This window comes from Electrona antarctica (genome assembly GCF_951216825.1).
Source record: "Electrona antarctica genome assembly, chromosome: 7".
Taxonomy (NCBI): domain Eukaryota; kingdom Metazoa; phylum Chordata; class Actinopteri; order Myctophiformes; family Myctophidae; genus Electrona; species Electrona antarctica.
The window spans coordinates 25,102,463-25,121,630 of record NC_136812.1 but is presented as its reverse complement, the minus strand read 5'-3'; the positions used below and the strand labels follow the sequence as shown (position 1 = coordinate 25,121,630).

The 19,168-nt window shown below is 43.2% G+C and overlaps 1 protein-coding gene across 1 annotated transcript in view; it reads right to left on the bottom strand.

The window, feature by feature from the left end:
• hmcn1 (hemicentin 1) overlaps positions 1–19,168 on the bottom strand; it is a gene marked incomplete at its 5' end in the record, with an annotated part of 387,265 nt that overhangs the window by 357,198 nt on the left and 10,899 nt on the right. Inside the window, 4 exons of the mRNA XM_079505442.1 lie at positions 731–902; positions 3,524–3,646; positions 4,690–4,848; positions 7,364–7,434. Of these exons, the coding sequence (XP_079361568.1) occupies positions 731–902; positions 3,524–3,646; positions 4,690–4,848; positions 7,364–7,434 (525 nt within the window). The remainder of the gene's footprint in view (positions 1–730; positions 903–3,523; positions 3,647–4,689; positions 4,849–7,363; positions 7,435–19,168) is intronic.

Here is a 19,168-nt window from a genome sequence, read left to right as displayed (position 1 = left end):
TAGTGTCTGAATTTCATCTGAAACTATGTGGTGTATAGTGAGAACTTACTTCACTTGTTCCTTAAGCTTGTATAATTGTATTTCTCTTTTAAACTGAAGATGATGACCAAGATGATGACTTGATGATGATTGGAAAAAATGTATAATAATAATATCGTGTCAATATCGTGAGCCCAATATTGTGTATCGTATTGTGACAATTTTGTATCGTGACGCCCCTAATATGCCTTCAACCGCTTATCTGGAGTCGGGTCACAGGGGCAACAGTTTCAGCAGAGGGTTCCAGAGTTCCCTCACCCGAGCAACATTAGCCACTTCCTCATGGGGATATAACCCCCCCATCTGATCCTTGGTCTGCCAGGGTGTCTCCTCCCAATGGGACGTGCACCAAGGAAGAAACTCACGATGCAACCGTACTAGATGCCCGAATCACATTTCGCTTGAAATGTACTGTAATTCTGCAAACTGTTAAAAAATATTTCAATCAATCAATCAATCAATTAGCTGGCTCCTTTGAAGGAGTGAAGGAGAAGCGACTCTATACTGGGAGTCACTCGCAGATGACCGAACTTCTCACCATATCTCTAAAGAATCACCCGTTTGAAATGCATTGGACCAGAGACCCCTATGTGATAGGATTTGTATCTCTGGGACCTTTTACACTGTAAAATCCTTAGTGTTAATTCATTTGTGTTCCACATACACTTTCAAAGTTACAGTTGTATTGTACCTTGGGGGTTCCGTATCTCGATGTCAGGTGCTGGACCACTCAGAGCCACAGTGACTTCCTTGAGGCTAGGGTCAAAGGGCAACTTCCAGGTCTTGCTAACCCCACTGGGGTGATCGGTAGACAGCAGGTGGACCTTAGATGACTGAACTGCCTCCTCCACCCACTTCAGGACCTGACAATCACACCAACGGACAAGAACATGAGAACTCTGGGAGAAATGCAGCAAGAAATACACATGCATGCGCGTACACACATACGTACATACAGAGACACACACACCACATAAACACACATACCACTCCCCACAGCTGCATGCAAGGTCATCCCCTCAACATGTGCAGGACCGCTAGCAGGAAGTGACTAAGATTCCCCCTGTGCCCTGACCCACGACCCCCAGAGTCCCAGAAGAGTCCCTGATAGCTCCTGTGTGGGACCCAGGGCGATGACACTCTTTAAAAACTCTTAAGGGTGAAGACGTGTGAAAAGTAGTCATAAAATACAGTGAACACCAAATATAAAGAAAACAAAAGTTGGGGCAGATTTTTAGGAGAAATAAAGTAATGACTACAAGTAGAGTTGTTGCGGTGCCTTAATGCTGGTCTATGCATTAAGCCGACGGAGGTAGAGCAGGTCGTCTAATGATCCATGGGTCGGCGGTTCGAATCCCGGCTCCTCCTGTCTACATGTCGAAGTGTCCTTGGGCAAGACACTGAACCCCAAATTGCTCCCGATGTGCTGGTTGGTACCTTGCATGGCTTCCGCTGCAATCGGTGTATGAATGTGTGTGTGAATGGGTGAATGTAATGCACAATCTAAATGCACCATTTACCATTTACCATTTATGATAGCTCATTTGCACTAAATCTTGGTCATGTTGAATCATTTGTTTTTAAGTTGATGTTGCAATGATATATAATGTTACAGTTTAAACGTGTTTTACTATATTGCGGCTGCACTTTAACAATTTATTTAAATGATTGTCATTTACTGTATACCTAGATGTATTTATAACACACTGGTATCAAATCGGTATGGTATGGACAAGTAAGTTCAGGTATTGTAATTCAGTCAGGACATCTCAAGAATGGATGGAATATAATTATATTTATTGAATATAAAATGAGCAATATATTTATTATGGTTTGGCAATGAATTGGATTTGCTTTAATTAGGTACTGAGATCAAGCGCATCAGTCCCAACCATAGGGTCTACGAATCCCCCGTACCTAAACAGCAGATCCAAAACAACTGGTGGTGTGGAGGAGGGTGAGCAGCAAAAGTTTAAGCAGGCAGCAGCGCAGCAGTACCAGTGTGCAGCAGCAAGTAAGCAAGCAGATTGAGCAGTGCAAATAATTTAAATAGCCGGAATGAAAATGGGATGAGTGTGTGATTGGATGAAGTGAATCATGTGAATGAGAACGTGATGTTGAGGCGGCCCAATTAGCGGCCGGCAGCAACTGCACTGAGTTTCCAGACTGAACTTGCTCTGCGCACGTCTGTGACAGGCACGATGCTCATTTGGTATAGACCAATTATTTGTTTACAAACATTTGGACTGGGCGCACGGGTGACTGTTTCATGTAATCAATTCCCAACAGATCTCCAAACCTGTTGTTTTGGGGAGCGCTGGTTTCAGTTCATTCAACCTCCTCTTGTGTGTTGGCTAGTGAGATGCACCCTAGGAGACATTTATACTTCAAAGCGCAACAGTATTGTGCACAGAGAACAGCTGATATACAAGCTCACATCGCATCGCGGATGCGACTGTTGTCAGCGTAGAGGTCTGCGTGCGCGACACCATCGCAGGACGATCGCATAAATTATACTTGATGGGTTGCAGGTGCGCGTGCAGCCATGGACCTCCCGTTCTTATGACAGCGACTGGAGGTGTGGTTTTGAGGACAACTGATTTGAATTGCTATTATTCTTCACACACAACAGAAACCAAGGATTATATATTTCAAGGGCGAGAGATCACAATATAAATCCTAATCATTCTTCCTCCACACTGGGAGAAAAACAGCATCTGAAAGTGTGATGGTGCAATTTTTACACGTGAATGTAGTTAGAACTTTTGCGTGCGTGCGTGCGTGCGTGCGTGCGTGCGTGCGTGCGTGCGTGCGTGCGTGCGTGCGTCAACTTTTTTTTATTAATACGATCAAGATGAAGGCAGATGCAGGCAGTAACTTTATTCACTTTATAGAATTTCTTCTTGTAGTATCACATGGCCTCAACAAACAGCCACATCATCTAATCCAAAAGAGTTGATTTGCATCTCTTGGAAACACTTCCAGTCTATGCAGCAATGTGTTTTTAAGAGCTACGCATCAATCAATTCACTGCGCCCTTCCCAGCGATGTCCAGAGAAACATGATCAGTCCAGGCTTGGAGTCCAGGCTTGGACCTGGTGAGGTTCAGGACATGAAAAGTTGTAAACCCTTCTACTTTGCTTTATTTACATGGTTTAAGGGCAGAACCTAGGCCAAACTGTAGAGATTGAACCCACCCGTGACCAAAGCACATCTGAAGCTGGAAAGTTTTCTTTCTGGACTTTCTGGAACTAGCGCGCGAGAACCAGTGCTGCCGTGTGTACAATGTAGAAAACAGCTGATCGCTTTGTCAGCTAGACAGCTCACGGACCCTTTAACAACAACCTGGGGACCACGGCTGGAAAGGACAAGTAATCGAGAATAGAATAGAGCTAGAATTCCAGAGCCAAGTGAATAGAATAGAATAGAATAGAATAGAATAGAATAGAATAGAATTTTAATTCTAGATCCAATAGACTTTTACCTCATAGACTTGTTTCTTGTCCAGATGGAAGACCTGTCCAGAGCTGGTGGAGGCAATCTCCTCATAGACTCTGTAGCCAATGTGAGCCCGATCATCACAGTCCCCTGTAAGCACAAACACCACCTATATACACGCACACAAGCAAGAGCGCGCGCGCACACACACACACACACACACACACACACACACACACACACACACACACACACACACACACACACACACACACACACACACACACATTTGAAATGTTTATTTATGTCCACATAATGAGAAGTACAGGAATACCTTGTACAAAGGACATAAACACTGCCAGTGCAGTTTGACAATAGGAGAACAGCCAGTTACAACGTGCATGGACGGCAAAGCATCGTTACATACAGTACAGCTGACATGTCAGACACAGGACAGCAGACATAAATCATGGATGAAGGAAACAACGCCTCCTCCAAATTGAGCGGCTTCCTATAATGGCTGAAACTGAGCAGTACCTCGCTAACGGCTTGGCTCTCCATTTGGAAAGGCCGGTAATTTGTAAGCCCCTCACAACCAACTTATGCACATGCCCTAGGCTGCCAAAGATAAAAACTAAAATTGTACATCTGTAGCCTAGCTGTGAGATGGTCTGCACTAGCTGATGATACTTTGGTTAGAAAGGCTTCTTCCAGGCTGTAGTCAAAGGTACAGCCAACCTCGAGAATGAACACTGATGTTTTCATTTACAACAATGACATCAGGGGTGTTAGCTGAAATGTTAGAGAACACAGAATCATCATTACACAGGTTAAACATCCTCGGCTTCACAGTATGCTTATAAAGCATGATGGGGGACCTGAAAATGGAAGAGATGTCTTTCGATGTCTTTTTGATATCGAAAGAGATGTCTTTCGATATCAAATCCACTATTGTGTCATGCCTACTTATGTAGAGGCCCCACACACACACACACACACACACACACACACACACACACACACACACACACACACACACACACACACACACACACACACACACACACACACACACACACACACACACACACACACACACACAGAGAGAGAGAGAGAGAGAGAGAGAGAGGGAGAAGAGAGACCTTCACCAACTGTCATTAATCATATTGTCTCTGAGTTCACTGTTAATAGCAGAGAACTGATTGTCTGCACCTGTGACTGTTTTTGCTGGATGAGCTGTAGGACTTCCTGGGTCAGCTTGTAGTCTTTGGATCGGGCATCTGTGAAGACGTAGATGAAGGACCCCGGCAGGGAGATCTCCAAAGCAATCTTAATGGCACCGATGCTCATCTCTGGACAGTCCCCTCCTCCCTGACAATAAAATATAAATAAACTAAATGTAAATTAAATAATATTAACAGTAAAATATTATACTAACATTATCATGTTGAAGTGTTGTAGTACACTCAAATGTTGTATTATTTTGACACTTTAGCACATTGTATTACTTATAGTTTTGTTAATGGGTCATGAGATTACAGCTGAGCTATTAAATCTCATATGCTACAAGTGTGTTTGAATGATTGATATTAGCTGATTTAAAACAGCACAGCTGTACCGTTAAAAAACAAAGAAAAAAAAGCCTGGGGGGCTTGTTTCCATTGTGCCCCCCATTCCTTCTCCCTGTGGGGTGGTGGGGGGCTGTGCATCGCAGCATTCCAGCAGGCACGTGCCAGGTCTGTCTAAATTGGATGGCTATAGCTAACTATACTTCACTGACACATCTGGAATGGAGTGATCCATGTTTCCAGGCCAGGGAGATGGAATGTGTAGACAGAGAATGACCCTGTCTATCCTGCTTCCAACATGTCCCCTCTGGCCCAAAATCATCCTCGCCCTTCTCCCATTGTCCCAGTAATAGCACCTTGACTCAATTAACCCCCCCACCTCCCTTTCATACACCCCAACACCCCTTTGTGCTCTTCTGTTCCCACCAAATAATAATTCAGTCAGGAAGACTCATGTCATAAATAGATTTAGCCATGTATTGCAACAAATGGAATAAACTTGGTTTAGTGATAATAATGGCTCCCCTCTTATTAAGATGTTCCTTAATTTTAGCTAAGCAGCATGCTAAGCAAAATCAGGAGTAGAAAGAGTAGAAAATCGTGGCTGATTTGGTAACAATCATCAGCGCTGTCTGTGATTGGCCTGTAGAAAAGCGTGGCTGATTGAAAACAATCAGCAAACTGACAGTTGATTACAGCCAGGGCCGGATTTCTCCACCCAAGGGCCCCCGGGCTAGACAAAATTGCAGGGCCCCCTTGGGCTGCGCGGTGCATTTGCGTGGTGCATTTGCATGGAAAAAAATTGTCGTATTTTGTTCTAATTTCGCTGTAATTTTGGGGGGACTAGTCGCTGAATGCAGGCTGCCATGCACAGCGACATTGGCAGGGGTTTCCACAGCTACCCCACAACACAGCATCACTGTCTGCAGTGCAGACAGCAGAGCAGAAGCTCTCAAAGTTTTAACCATAATACTAAATGTACAATAACTAAACATAAATCTCACTTGAATTGGATTGCAATACTTTTTTTTTAGGGCCCCCCCTGCCGGGGCCCCCCGGGCTGTAGCCCACCCTAGCCCCATTTAATGGTAAGTCCGCCTCTGATTACAGCTGAGGCATGTATGACTCCTGTGTGCCCCACATGAACTAACACGATGCTTCATGGATTTCTCCTGTAGTTCAGTGGTTATATTAGTGTGGCTTATTTATATTTCAGTCATGAACATGAGCAATACATTTATTTGGTTTGGTGATGAATGGATCTGCTTTTAGGTACCCTGAGGGAACACACAACATCTCTCCTACCAAATAGGCCAAATAAAGGTCCCAAACTGTTCCACACTGTATATTGTTAATATAACTATAACTATTAACTCACTACTATATTTAGGCAGCATATCATGTATTGAACATTTGCATTGTATGATGGCCCTAAGACTCCATGTTGGGTTGTGTGTAAGCCTTGTAGAGGCAGTGAGCAGCAGGGACATAGCTGACCATTTGGTTGCCCAACTCGTAGGATATTTGTGGAGGGTCGGCTTGGCACTTTTTGGTACACTTTGTTGCCCCCCTCGGCGTGTTGCCCTACGCGCAGTGCGAATTGTGCGTATACGTAGCGACGGCACTGGTGAGCGGCCACGAGGTGAGGAGAGGATACGTTGGTGTGAGGGGAATGAAACAGGAACACCATGAGGGGTACTATATTACACACAACAACACATGCTCACGCCAAACGAACAGTAACACGTGCCAACGATGCACGAGCACTTGCCAAAGGCTCCACAGGGCAGACCTCCAAATGCTGTGTTCCGTGTAGTGTAAATGTCTCTCTACCTCCCTCCCTCACTGTCTTGCTGGTCCTTAGATGTCTCTTCACTGGTGCATTCCAGTTTTAATCTTTTTTTTTGTTGCTTAAGTGCAATACAAGATGATGAGCATTCCTTTGCAACTTCCTGCCTCTCTTCAGGCAGTGCCACAAAAATGTGAACTTGGAAAGACCCTGTTTGGTCCTTTAATCCCATTGTAATGTTTTTGTTTATACATGTGTTTGTAACAGCCATTGGAACATAAAATAAACACAGGTTGCTGGAGGGTTAAGTAACCACAACAGCCAAAGCTACTCTATAAGATGGTTTAACACATAGGTTGTTAAATTATGAAGTATTTTAAGACGCCACATTTTGTTTCTAGAGCCTGGAGTAGAAGACAATCTCATAGAGCGCCACTCACCTCACACAAGTGTGATTTAGTCATCATTAAAGTTACACGCTACAGTTTGAAACCTATTCATTTTGACATTTGTAAAATGTTCAACCCACCTGGACATACAACTCTCTCAGCTCATACTGGAACTTCTTTGGGTCTGTTGTGATGGTAACAGGTCCGATCTCTGCAGAGAAAGAATAAAGAGACTGTGATTAAACGTGCCTCGGGCAAAAGTCTCTAACAGGGTGAATAAAGTATATTCATTGTCAGAATTCCTCGCCCTGGCCAAATATTAATGCCGGCAAATGCTTTCAGATGTTTGAGTTAAAATGTCACAGTTTAAACTGGACTGACATGAACTTCGAGAAAATATAATGATTTAGCAGGTTGGACAAAAAAAGATTGAACTGAAAGAATGGGTCAGAATCAGGATTGAATGTACCATGCTGCTCACAGAATTTCCAGTGTGATAACCAAAGAATGCATTGAGCTAAATGACACATCCACAACAATCACTAAAGTAGGACAAATTACAAAATATGATCTTTTTCACAGAATGGTTACCAAGCAGTTAATCAATGTTTATTCAGTTAACAGAGATTGAAACCATTCCGTGAGTGTGTCATAACTGATGATAAACTCCCTTCCCCTCCTTCGTTGTCAGCTGTTCTGCGGCTGAGGAGAAAATACCTTTCAACTCAGGTATTTTCTTGTGTCATTGTCTGCCCTAGGTTTGGCGAGGCCATCTTTAGCCAAGTCGTAAAAAGCACCAGGAGTTCTTCAACCACAGACGGCTGGAGTGACATCATGGCCTCTGCTCTGTACATTGGCCAGCGTTGGTAGTCACTGACGTTTTCTCAGCTTACTTTGTTCTGTCTGTTAATGAGCTGCTAATTCCCCATGAGACTAAAACTGGGTGACTTCAGCCACTGCAGCTGTGCTGTGGAATGAACATGATGAGGGGCTACAGCAGGCACACACATGCGTGCACGGGCACACACACACGCAAAAATATCCAAACAGACACGCACACGCGCAAACGCACACACAGTTTTCTGCAGATGCAAGCAGATTGGAAAACAAGGGGTCTCTTGTTGGAGTTAGGGTAATTACAAAGGCTCCCTGACGTTTGAAAAAGGATATGGAGGTGCCTTACCACAGCATTTCTTAAACTTTATCAGGCGGGGCTGAAATGAGACCTTTAGTCTTGCGCTGGAACCCAGGTGCATTAAATATACTATCGCTCTTATCACATAGTTGTCTACTCTCTCCATCGAACATTTTAACCTTTATGTGAACCTGGCATCAACCATGCTGTTGAAGCTGAACCATGTGTCTTGGCAATAGAAAGACACGAGGAAAATGTAACAGTTAGTAATCATCATTTTCTTTATCATGTATTTGTACCCAAGCAAGCCAACTACAAAACTATGTCACAACTCCCTTTGAATTGCCCAAACAAACACTTTCAGTTCCTCTAATAATGTAGATACAGCAGTGAGAGATCTTTTTCCAAGTGACCCAGAATTTGGCAGCCTTGTAAACCCTTGAGGTGGAGAGAGGAACATTTATGGCAATCAAAAGACACTTTTTAAAACTAACATGGAAATGTATTTGGCTGTAGCGAACGGAACATAGATTTCAAGCGAAACTTTTCAGAGATGGAAAAGCTGACAGGCCTTTCCTTATGGGAGAGTTTCCCAGGACTCTTGTGAGTACCGAATGCTTCGGACCATCTGTGCAGAGTGCATTGGTGCCCCAAACCACAACCACCCAATTTGTAGCAGTACTGTGGAAAACCATGCCTAATACCTGTGATCTCTTTGCACTTGCAAGTATTTGTAACACTTGAAATCCAAATAGATTGCCACAATGCCACTAGAATAAATCCATCCACAGTGATAAAAGTTGATGATGATGATGATGATGATGATGATGATGATGATGATGATGATGGGTTCCTGTCTCTGTCCATGCTTTGTCATCCTTTCCTCTGTTTTCATAAGGTCCTGCCATAAAATATTTACTTTCTGATAAAGGTTAATCACCTTTGATTAGGCCACTTTAGTTCAAATAACCAAATGAGCAAATACATGAACAAATATCTGCCAGAACTTGAGTCTGTCTCTCTGTAGCCACGAAGGAATGGTTATAATTCTCCCTCATGGGACAACAGAGAACACATTAGTGACAAACAGGACCATGTGTATGAACTTGAGTCTGACCAGTGTTATTACAAACAAGGAATGATGACATAGTCATAAGGTGTCAGGTGAAACAGGCACTGTCTCCGTTGTCCCCCTTTTTGTCTCCACCAGGCTGAAGGCTTGGGGAGAGAGTATGTTTTGCACTCCATCCGTCCGTCCGTGTGTGTGTGTGTGTGTCCGTCCGTCCGTCCGTCCGTGGACAACTAATCTCTGGCACCGTTGGCTTGATTGCAGCCACCAGGAGGCCGATCTTTGCAAAACACATTTTTTGACTGTACACCTACAGATTTTGTCCAAACATCACGCAAATTGGTACACAGTCCTATAGCCATTACATGAAACTAGTCTTTCAGATTTTTCAAACTCCATCCTGATTGGCTAAGATTGGGTTCCAAAGAGTGCTCCGTTTGGAACAAAATGTCACAAATCATGAACAAATTGTGTGATTTCCGTGAAATTTTGCACGCACATTCCCACTAGGCACAGGAAGAAATGCCACTTGAAATTTCTCACCTCAGCCTTATGGTGGCGCTATAACTGGCCGATTTGTGTTTTTACCTATAACTGTACCGATCTGTGTAAAACTTTGTATGCACACTCCCTAGAGGCCAATGAAAAACCTTTGCCCTGTATTTTTCAAATTTTTCAATTCTACCTTTTGGAGCGTCACCAGGAGGCCAACTTATGTGCAAAGCTAGTCCTTCAGATTTGATCCAAATATCAATCCTGGTGGAGACCTGTGCCCCGAGGGGCACTTCTAGTTATCTTTGTTTTCCCCCCATATTATTATTATTATTATGATTTTAGTAACGTGTATGTTTTCTGTTGCAACCGTTGCGGTGCAGGCAGCGTTGGCAGAGTTCCGCACTGTGTCCGTTGTCCCCCTTTATGTCTTTGTTTTCCCCCCATATTGTTATTATAATAATAATAATTATTATTATTTTAGTAACATGTATGTTTCTGTGTGGTAACCTTGCGGACGTTGTTTGCGTTCGTTTCCCACGTTCTGTGCGTGGTTCAATGTCTGTATTTTGTTGTGTCTTTCCTGTCCATGCAGTTAGCTCATAACATTAGCAGCTGTTGTCACTTGGAGCTGCGGTCGTACAGTGGCTGGCTGGCTGCGGTGCGGAAATCAGCTTAGGTCATAGCTGAGTATGGGTCAGACTTCCATTGGCTTAGGTGGCGTTTGAAGGTATGGGGTCAGACTCCCATTGGCTTAGGCAGCATGACAATGATGATGACTGACTGACTAGGTCGCTTACATTTCATGAGCTTTCATTAGTCAGGTTTCACCTGACAAAAACAAACTTGTGTGAATTGAGGGGTGCTCTTATCATCATACATCATCTCATTCCGGCCAATCACAAGTCACCCTTTGTCAGCCTTCTGATTGGTCCCTGACTGACTAACCAGCAGGCTCTTCTGGTTCCGCCCTGGTTCCGCCTAGTATACGTTGAATTTGCTAAAACATCATTTTTGGAAAAAACTCAAAACAAACATGATACTGTATGCCCAGTCACCATGCTGCACCTGTGATGTTCCTTTTCACTGACACGAAGTTTCAAATAAGAATTGAATGCACAGAATATCAATACGAAGCAACTGAAAAACCTGTTATTTCAATGGTAGTGGATGGAGAGAGAGGATTTTTGTCCAATCACGAAACGGCAACCAATGGGTGCGAAGAGGAGCAGAACCACGGGTGGGACATGACAAAGATTGAATCCTCAATATGTACTTTGCTCAGCCAATCAAATCATCGCTATGGGGTGATCAGCCAATCAAATCATTGCCAAAATTCACACGCACACACAGAGCATAGGAGGGGCTAGCACCCTTCAAAAAACAAACAAAGAGAAAACATCAACCATGAACAAAGATGAACAGTAATCTTCTCAGATGTTAAATGTCCTCATGTTTTCTGAATGTGCAAGCAGTGTAAGGTGTTGACTCTATCTGACAGGAAGTAAACAATGAAAACAAATGGCTCAGATTGCAGTTTCCACCTTCACATTCCCATCCCATTTGTCCGAGGTAATGCCGAGCAAATTAAAGTGCCTCTGTGAATCACGTGCATGCTTAACCACTAACAGAGAGGCTAATGGGATGGCAGGCAGCTCTCCGATCACAATCTCAATTTCGCCTCCTCTGGCTTTCAGGATCTAGCTAATTCCCTGCGAATCATTCGCACATTCACTGCCTTCCACTCCTGGCAAGTAGCAGTGACAGGGAGTTCCACTGGCTCATCCACTGTAAGTTCACAGGCATTAACGTCTTCTACCAAATCAGATTTCAGGTTTGGCAGCATTGCTCTGAGGTTTAAGAGTTTCCCAGGCTTTTGGGAGTCTGGGCAGGTCAATGCAGCCAATGATAAAAGCCACTGCAAGCCAAACATTACCTGTGACAAAACGGTGACCCTGCAGCAGTATGGGAACGTAAGGGCTAATTTATATTTTGAGGGAAACAGCCATGCAATGAATTATAAATTAAGCTTAATACGGAGCTGTCCCACTCTCACACACACACACACACACACACACACGCACACACACGCACGCACGTGCGCACACCCGTGAGGGGTGGAGATTATAGATTTATTCATTTCTATATTCTTAAATTAAGACTGAGCAGTGACCACAAGCACTTTAGCTAACCAACAGCGTGGTTGTAGAGAGATTTACGAATCTACAGTACTTTAGAATGATTTAATGAACATTACTGCGTTATTGAAGCAGTTTACTGTTTGAGCCAAAGCTACTCCCTTGAGGACTCGAGGGAGTGTGGTGCACGGCATCAACAGTCGGATAGGCGGTTGTCCAGACGATATACCCGTAGGCTATAGGAATCAATCCAACTGTCCAATTGTTCCAAATTAAAGTAAAGTGTGTGTGTGTGTGTGTGTGTGTGTGTGTGTGTGTGTGTGTGTGTGTGTGTGTGTGTGTGTGTGTGTGTGTGTGTGCGTGCGTGCGTGCGTGCGTGCGTGCGTGCGTGCGTGCGTGCGTGCGTGCGTGCGTGCGTGTTAGAAATAACATATATCATTAATCAAACATAAAAAAGATGTCATCAGTTATGGCAAGAGAAATATGGAATAGTTAACATAAAAATGTGCAATCCGATGAAATTCAAAAATATGTTTTAAAGATAATATTTGAAAAATGTAAAACTTCATTATAAACCTTTTTTATATAATTATTATTTCGTTATTATGTGAATCGACCGAATTTCTTTCTTTGTTATTTCTTTGTTTTGTTATTGTTTGTTTATATTATAAGATAAAAAGCCTATACACCTTTTCGGTCCAAGCACAAAGTTTGTTGCGATTGACCTTGTATATGTATGATTTAAGACCGAAATAAACTATTCATCATTCATATTCATTCAAAGGGACACAGACAGGTGGGTACCATGAGTACAAGGCTTATTGCATAAGCAGGTGAGGCAAGCATTCGCAATTTTAATCGTTCCCAAGTAGATTGGTGCCCAACGGGCATGGTCTAGTAAAGGTTTTTATTCAAAATCAATTATTGATACATTTTTATAATATATTAAATTGTTCAGTTTGATTAACTGTTGCATGCCTACATGTTACAGCACTAACCAGAGGCTGTAACAGAGAGCTTTGTGTCATCTTGCTGACTCAGTTGAAAAGTTGCCAGGCTCAGAGAGGCTGCTACCCTGACTGTCAGCCATGGGGGATAATTCACTTAATCAATCCCACTGAGAAAACATATGTGAAACTGTACAGTGTGTAATTAGTGGGCCTCTGTGAGTGTACACGCGCACACACACACACACACACACACACACACACACACACACACACACACACACACACACGGAAATAATGTTTGTGTAACACCAACAAACCTTAACCTACACAGTCAACACAAACACACACACACACACACATCATGCACATATAAATGTAGCATGTCAAGTACATGAAGTACATTGTGTTCTGTAATTACTTCACGGTGAGTTGCTCTTTTACTTTTAACAGTATGGAAACATGTGGTAAACACAGATCTCTAATCTAAAAGGGAAAAAGGTTCATTCAATAGGCGACAAACACCAGCTATACTTGAATACAGTGGAAACAGAATACAAAACTTTCAGAACTTCATCCCATTACTTTGATGAAATCCTATAGTCTTCCTGTTTAGAGGTGGTATAATGAAACCGTGTACAGAACTGATCATAACAAAATGTGGGCATCAGATATATTCCTATTATTCCTACAGTTCCCATCTGTCTCTCTCGGGTGGTTCTTCCATTGTTCTCATAGCCCAGATGCCACAAACCAACCTCAAACAAACCAATCTCTCTCTGTCAGTGAAGAGTCATATAATATCACTCCTCCGCTCTCTCTTGCTGAGAGTGGTTTGTCTGGGCTCCAAAGCTTGTCAATCGTGCAGGCATGTCTTGCTTCCTCTCCATCTTTTCCTTTTCTCTTTCTAGCACTTTTTGCTCTCAGTCACTCTCTCTCTCTCTCTCTCTCTCTCTCTGTCTCTCTCTGAGTGTCTGTCCTTCTGTCTCTCCATTTGACAGCTGCTGAGGTTTAGCCCAGGGCAACAGAACTGACAACAGGCTTGCTTTCAACCCGCCACAAAATGACCCTGTGATGGAAACTGATTCCTGAAAGCACCATCAGAGAGAAGGACCGGGGGGGGGGGAGCAACCATCGGGCAGAAGACCTGGAATTGCATTGGTGCCTGACTGCCTGTCCTTTTTAGATTCCCTGAAAAAAGGCTTGGATGGGTCCTGGGCTGGCACCACAGAACCACAACCATAGACCTCTGGCATTTCATGAACTAAATTAAGAGATGCACGCACGCACGCACGCACGCACGCACGCACGCACGCACACACACACACACAATACCCCTCCACCCCAACAAACCCACTCAGAGTCAACCCAGTCCACACACCACACACACAGAAATGTAATCCCTGCCAGATGCATGGGCTGACAGCGAGTGTGTTCCAGAGACAGCAGCCCTGAGCTCTATGCCAATCATCCATCTGACTGGATGATTTGCTGTTGGAGACACAACACAGAAGACACAATTAACCTGTGTGTCTAGGGTGGCGCGCATAACACATAACTGTCAGCGATTAACCACTTAACCTTACATACTTTGTTGACCAGTCCCCCAGGGGTCTAACTCTATACTAGGTTGCGTCCTTTTGCCCTCTACACCAAATCTCTTTGGCGAAAACAGAAATGTGTTTGTGGACGTTTGTGCAAGTGTGTGTGTATGTGTATGTGAATGTGTATGTGTATGTGTATGTGTATGTTTATGTGTATGTGTGTGTGTGTGTGTGTGTGTGTGGGGGGGGGGGGGGGGGGGAAACATGCCATTGCTTTCATGACTTGAGTGCATACATGTATTAATGTGTGCGCATGATTCTATGTTTGGTAACCTGCTGGCCCAACAGGATCTGCTCTCCGGGGCCTGCTAACACTTTCCGCTGTGCATGATGATCTGAACTGAAAGAAGTGTTCCTAGCTACCAGCGCTGACCTCACTCACAAGTTTGGGGACATTCTGTCGGCTCGGTGGGTTTTGATACAATCCATGTGCTAGTGGGTTTGAATCCAGCTCATGTTCTCTGTGTTTCATTCTCTCCTGCTTGGCTCCATCTCCCCGTCACTCCCCATTGTACACTAATCAGTGAAGAGCTGCGCAAGAAATCTTTTATAACAACAAGGGACTCAGTGAATTGTTCTTTTGTCAGTTCTTCGAGTACAATAGAACTTGATTTTGTGTATTGGTGAATGTGTTGGATGTACAGTAGTGTGGTTGTTTAAGAACTTGTCTGTGAAAGCGTAGACTAATAACAATGTAATTGGAGATGCCACTTGCCTGTACTATATGATAGAACAGAGCCTTGGTTCTCACAATGTTTTACGTTGGGGGAAAATCATTCGTGTTGACAGATGGAAACCCTAAGCAATATGAATGACTTATGTGAGTTCTGACTGAACTTCCTTCTAGCACTGTGATCAACATAACAAACATTCTATCAAACAAATAAAACCGACAAGTAAATGTATTACACAATATAATTAGATTTTACAGGACCAGACAACATTCCCAGGAAACAATGGTTGGAGTTGTATACAAGACTTTTTGCCAAAGTTATGACATATCTTACTGTACTGTAGGCTACGTATGTGCCAATGTGGCCCATATGTGTGTGATTATCATTTGGTGCTGTTCAGCATCATTCAGAAATCATAAATGCATAATAGTAGATAATGGCTAGGGAGTGAATGATGACTTCAGCTTGTTACCACATATTATTTGTTGATGCCCCATTTATGTCTGGTCTGGTGGGAGCTGGGGTCCGGGCCGGTGACAACTGCCAGCCCAGAATAGCAGTCTTTTGTTGAGTTGGACAAGCATATAAACAAAGTCAGATGTTGGCAGTGAGACGCCTTGGTCTAATTCTCACCGCAAGTCCAATAGGAGCATGTATGATGTATGTGGATTTGGGAATTTCTATGAGGAAGTTGTCCTGAGTTCACTTGAAGATGATGGTGTGTGTGTGGTCCGTTGACTGCAGAGATTGAATGTCCAAATGCCAGTCCCGAAACAAAGATACAGGCAAGAGGCGATTAACACTTAAAACCTATACATAGACCAGATTCCCAAAAGATCTATACCAGGCACCCTCCTGTTTTCGCTACACACAAAATATCTTCGGCAAAAATAGTGGATCAGATCGGCTATTTTCGCTGAATTGTAAGCACCAGAATAGGGATGCTATGGTTGAAGTTATTAAAGGTCTAGTGACTGGTTTTCTGAGCTCAATTGCACCCAAAAAACCTGAACATTCAGTAGATTTTCTGTGGTCTGGGGCTTTCTGAATAATTGGGCTCAAACAAGTGCTCTGAGATGTAACAGTCCACAAATCCCATATATGACATAACAATTTGCCAGCAGATGTCACTGTTGAGGCATTTTGCCTCTTTTCATTGCAACTCAAAAGGCTTCAGAACACACAGAGAAAACCCCAGACCACAGAATATCCACTGAATGTTCAAAGTTCAGGTTGTTTGGGTGTAATTGAGATCATAAAACCTAAAATAAAAAATGAAAATAAATGAAAATGAATATAATGAAACCTTTAACGTATCAAAGTCACATGCTAATTTACAGAAAACTAGTGGTGTGCACTGTGCACATTCAGACAACATCCGACAAATATTTTGGCAAGGAGAGAACAAAGGCATGACGAATTTGAGTATTAGCAGATTACATAATCTGTCTCTATTGTACATGCAATGAGTGTCATATGTTCTCTGTTGGGCAGAAACCTTAAATCAGCCAGAGACACAGAACTTGTTAGTAGTTGACTGAATAATAGCGCTAATCTAGCGGCAACGATATGTATAGAATGTATACCGCTACATTCTCTCAGGTCCAAGTGCTTCCTGCAGGAAATCTAAAGATAAGCACTAAAGAGAGGAATGGGCAACTCCTGTGGGTGGAGTTATTGTAAGCGACTGATCCTGCCATGGACATTTGACCTTTGGGATGTGCCAGCCGGACACTTGCAGCCTGTCTAGAAAGGGTAAACAACAGGCACATGCAGCTGGAACACATCTGGGTTTTGGAGGATATACTAGCAAGTACGGTGAGTGTGTGTGTGTGTGTGTGTGTGTGTGTGTGTGTGTGTGTGTGTGTGTGTGTGTGTGTGTGTGTGTGTGTGTGTGTGTGTGTGTGTGTGTGTGAGAGTGTGTGAGAGTGTGTGCGTGCGTGCGTGTGTGCGTGCGTGTGTGCGTGCGTGTGTGTCTGACTCTATGGGCCCTATCTTGCGTCAGAGGCACTACATCCGTAATTTGGGGGATTTAGCATTGCGTAAGAGCCCCCGTATAAATTCCTATCTTGTGCCCCAGCCTAAATCCCTAAAACACCTCTGCTACCCATTACATTATGCATAGGTGTGGTTTGGGCGTTACAATAATTAAACCAATTAGGGTGCCACATTCCATTGCCTTTAAGAGATCCATTAATGTATCCATTACCCATTAGGCCCAGTGATATCTTGCCTTACACACTATGGCCCATGTAAGAGCGACGCGTTGCAGCCTTGGAATACATTTATATTTGATACAGAGGGTTGTTTTGTGTCCAGTAGCTCCTATATCATCCACTCTGCGACAAACACAGTGTAACTCGCAATTAAGCAGGGACTTTGTGGAGAATTAAGACAGAACGAGACCTCTGAGCTGTGAATGTTCTGCAACATTGTGCGTCGAGGCAGCTCCAACTCAGACGGATTCGCATTGCGGGTGGTTTGAGGAGGCGCTTTCGCTGTCCTAAATCTGTGTGGGCAAGATAGCAATTATAGAGAAAGTGCATCAACACGCCTACAGACACACCTCCACCCGCAAATATAGGAGTCGGCATCATGTATAGTGGGTTGTGTGGCCGCAAGATACCGTTTACGGATAGTGGAAGCTGCGTAATTCATGGATTGTGGTTAATGCATGGCGGGTAAGGCATGGCATAGGATTAGGGATGTGCCGATGAGACATTTTGGTCGATATCGATATCCGATATAATTAATTGTTGTTATGGTCGATATTTTAAAATTAAAATATTTTTTTCCATTCTGAAAAATACATGTAACAGGGTATCTGCACTGCAGGCTTAGGCAAGTCAGATTTAACTTTAATACCTTATATTTAATATTGTGAGGTGGTAGATCTGTTCAAGCTGTTACTTTGGGCTTGTTTATCTGTAAAGACAATCGGACCGATTCATCAAAAATCAACTAAAATCAGCCGATACCGATGTGTTTGCCGATTAATCTCCCATATAGGATAGAGCTGTATATCTAAATGATGATGCAGTGTTTCAGACAGATCCAAGCCCCATTGGCTTTGATTATGAAAATTAAAGTTAAATACTATAAAGTATGTGTCAGAGGAGGCAGAAGGAGGAATGTCTTTAGCCTACTGGCAGTGTGAATCTGGTGCTGATCAGTTCAGCAGTATCTCGGGACAAACAGACCCTCAGACGTATAGACGGCTAGCCTCCAACAGAGCCGCACCGTAAAAATGCCCTAAATATAATGCTTTATAAATGTGTTGCTATCGCTAAACAGACATGGTAAAGCAGTAGAATTATACGAGCATGAAAATGTATAAATCACAAGAGAGATGAATAATAACATTCATCAAGGCATTTAACTTCTGACCTGATCTGACCTGTGACCTCTATTTGTCTCCGGTGGTCAGAAAAAAAGAAAACACAGTTTGTCCACCTCTATAAATCTGTGTAAAGATATGGACCCTTACACGTACATTTTGCTATGTACTGTATTCATTCCTGACAGCTGCTTCACTTGACCCGTTTCTGTCTCCTGCAAAATAACAATAGATTGATAGTGAGGTTTATAGTTCAAGTCGTAAAGCATCTAAGTAGGCTAAACTCCACCTGTGAAAAATGTGTAAAAACAAAAACAAGCAGATCATGGCCATCAATCCAGAATACTTACAGTGACAGCTTTATGATCGTTAAAACAACATTTTACTAAACCCAGACATCATCCAAATCTATCCCAGTCCCTGAGAGCTGTGTGGCATCATTTCCCCTTCGACCATAAAGCACAACAGCAGAGGAAGGTAAGACAGGTGCTCATTACTTTGCCATGACAACATAGTCAGGGATGAGAGAGTGGATGTGGAAGAGGACAA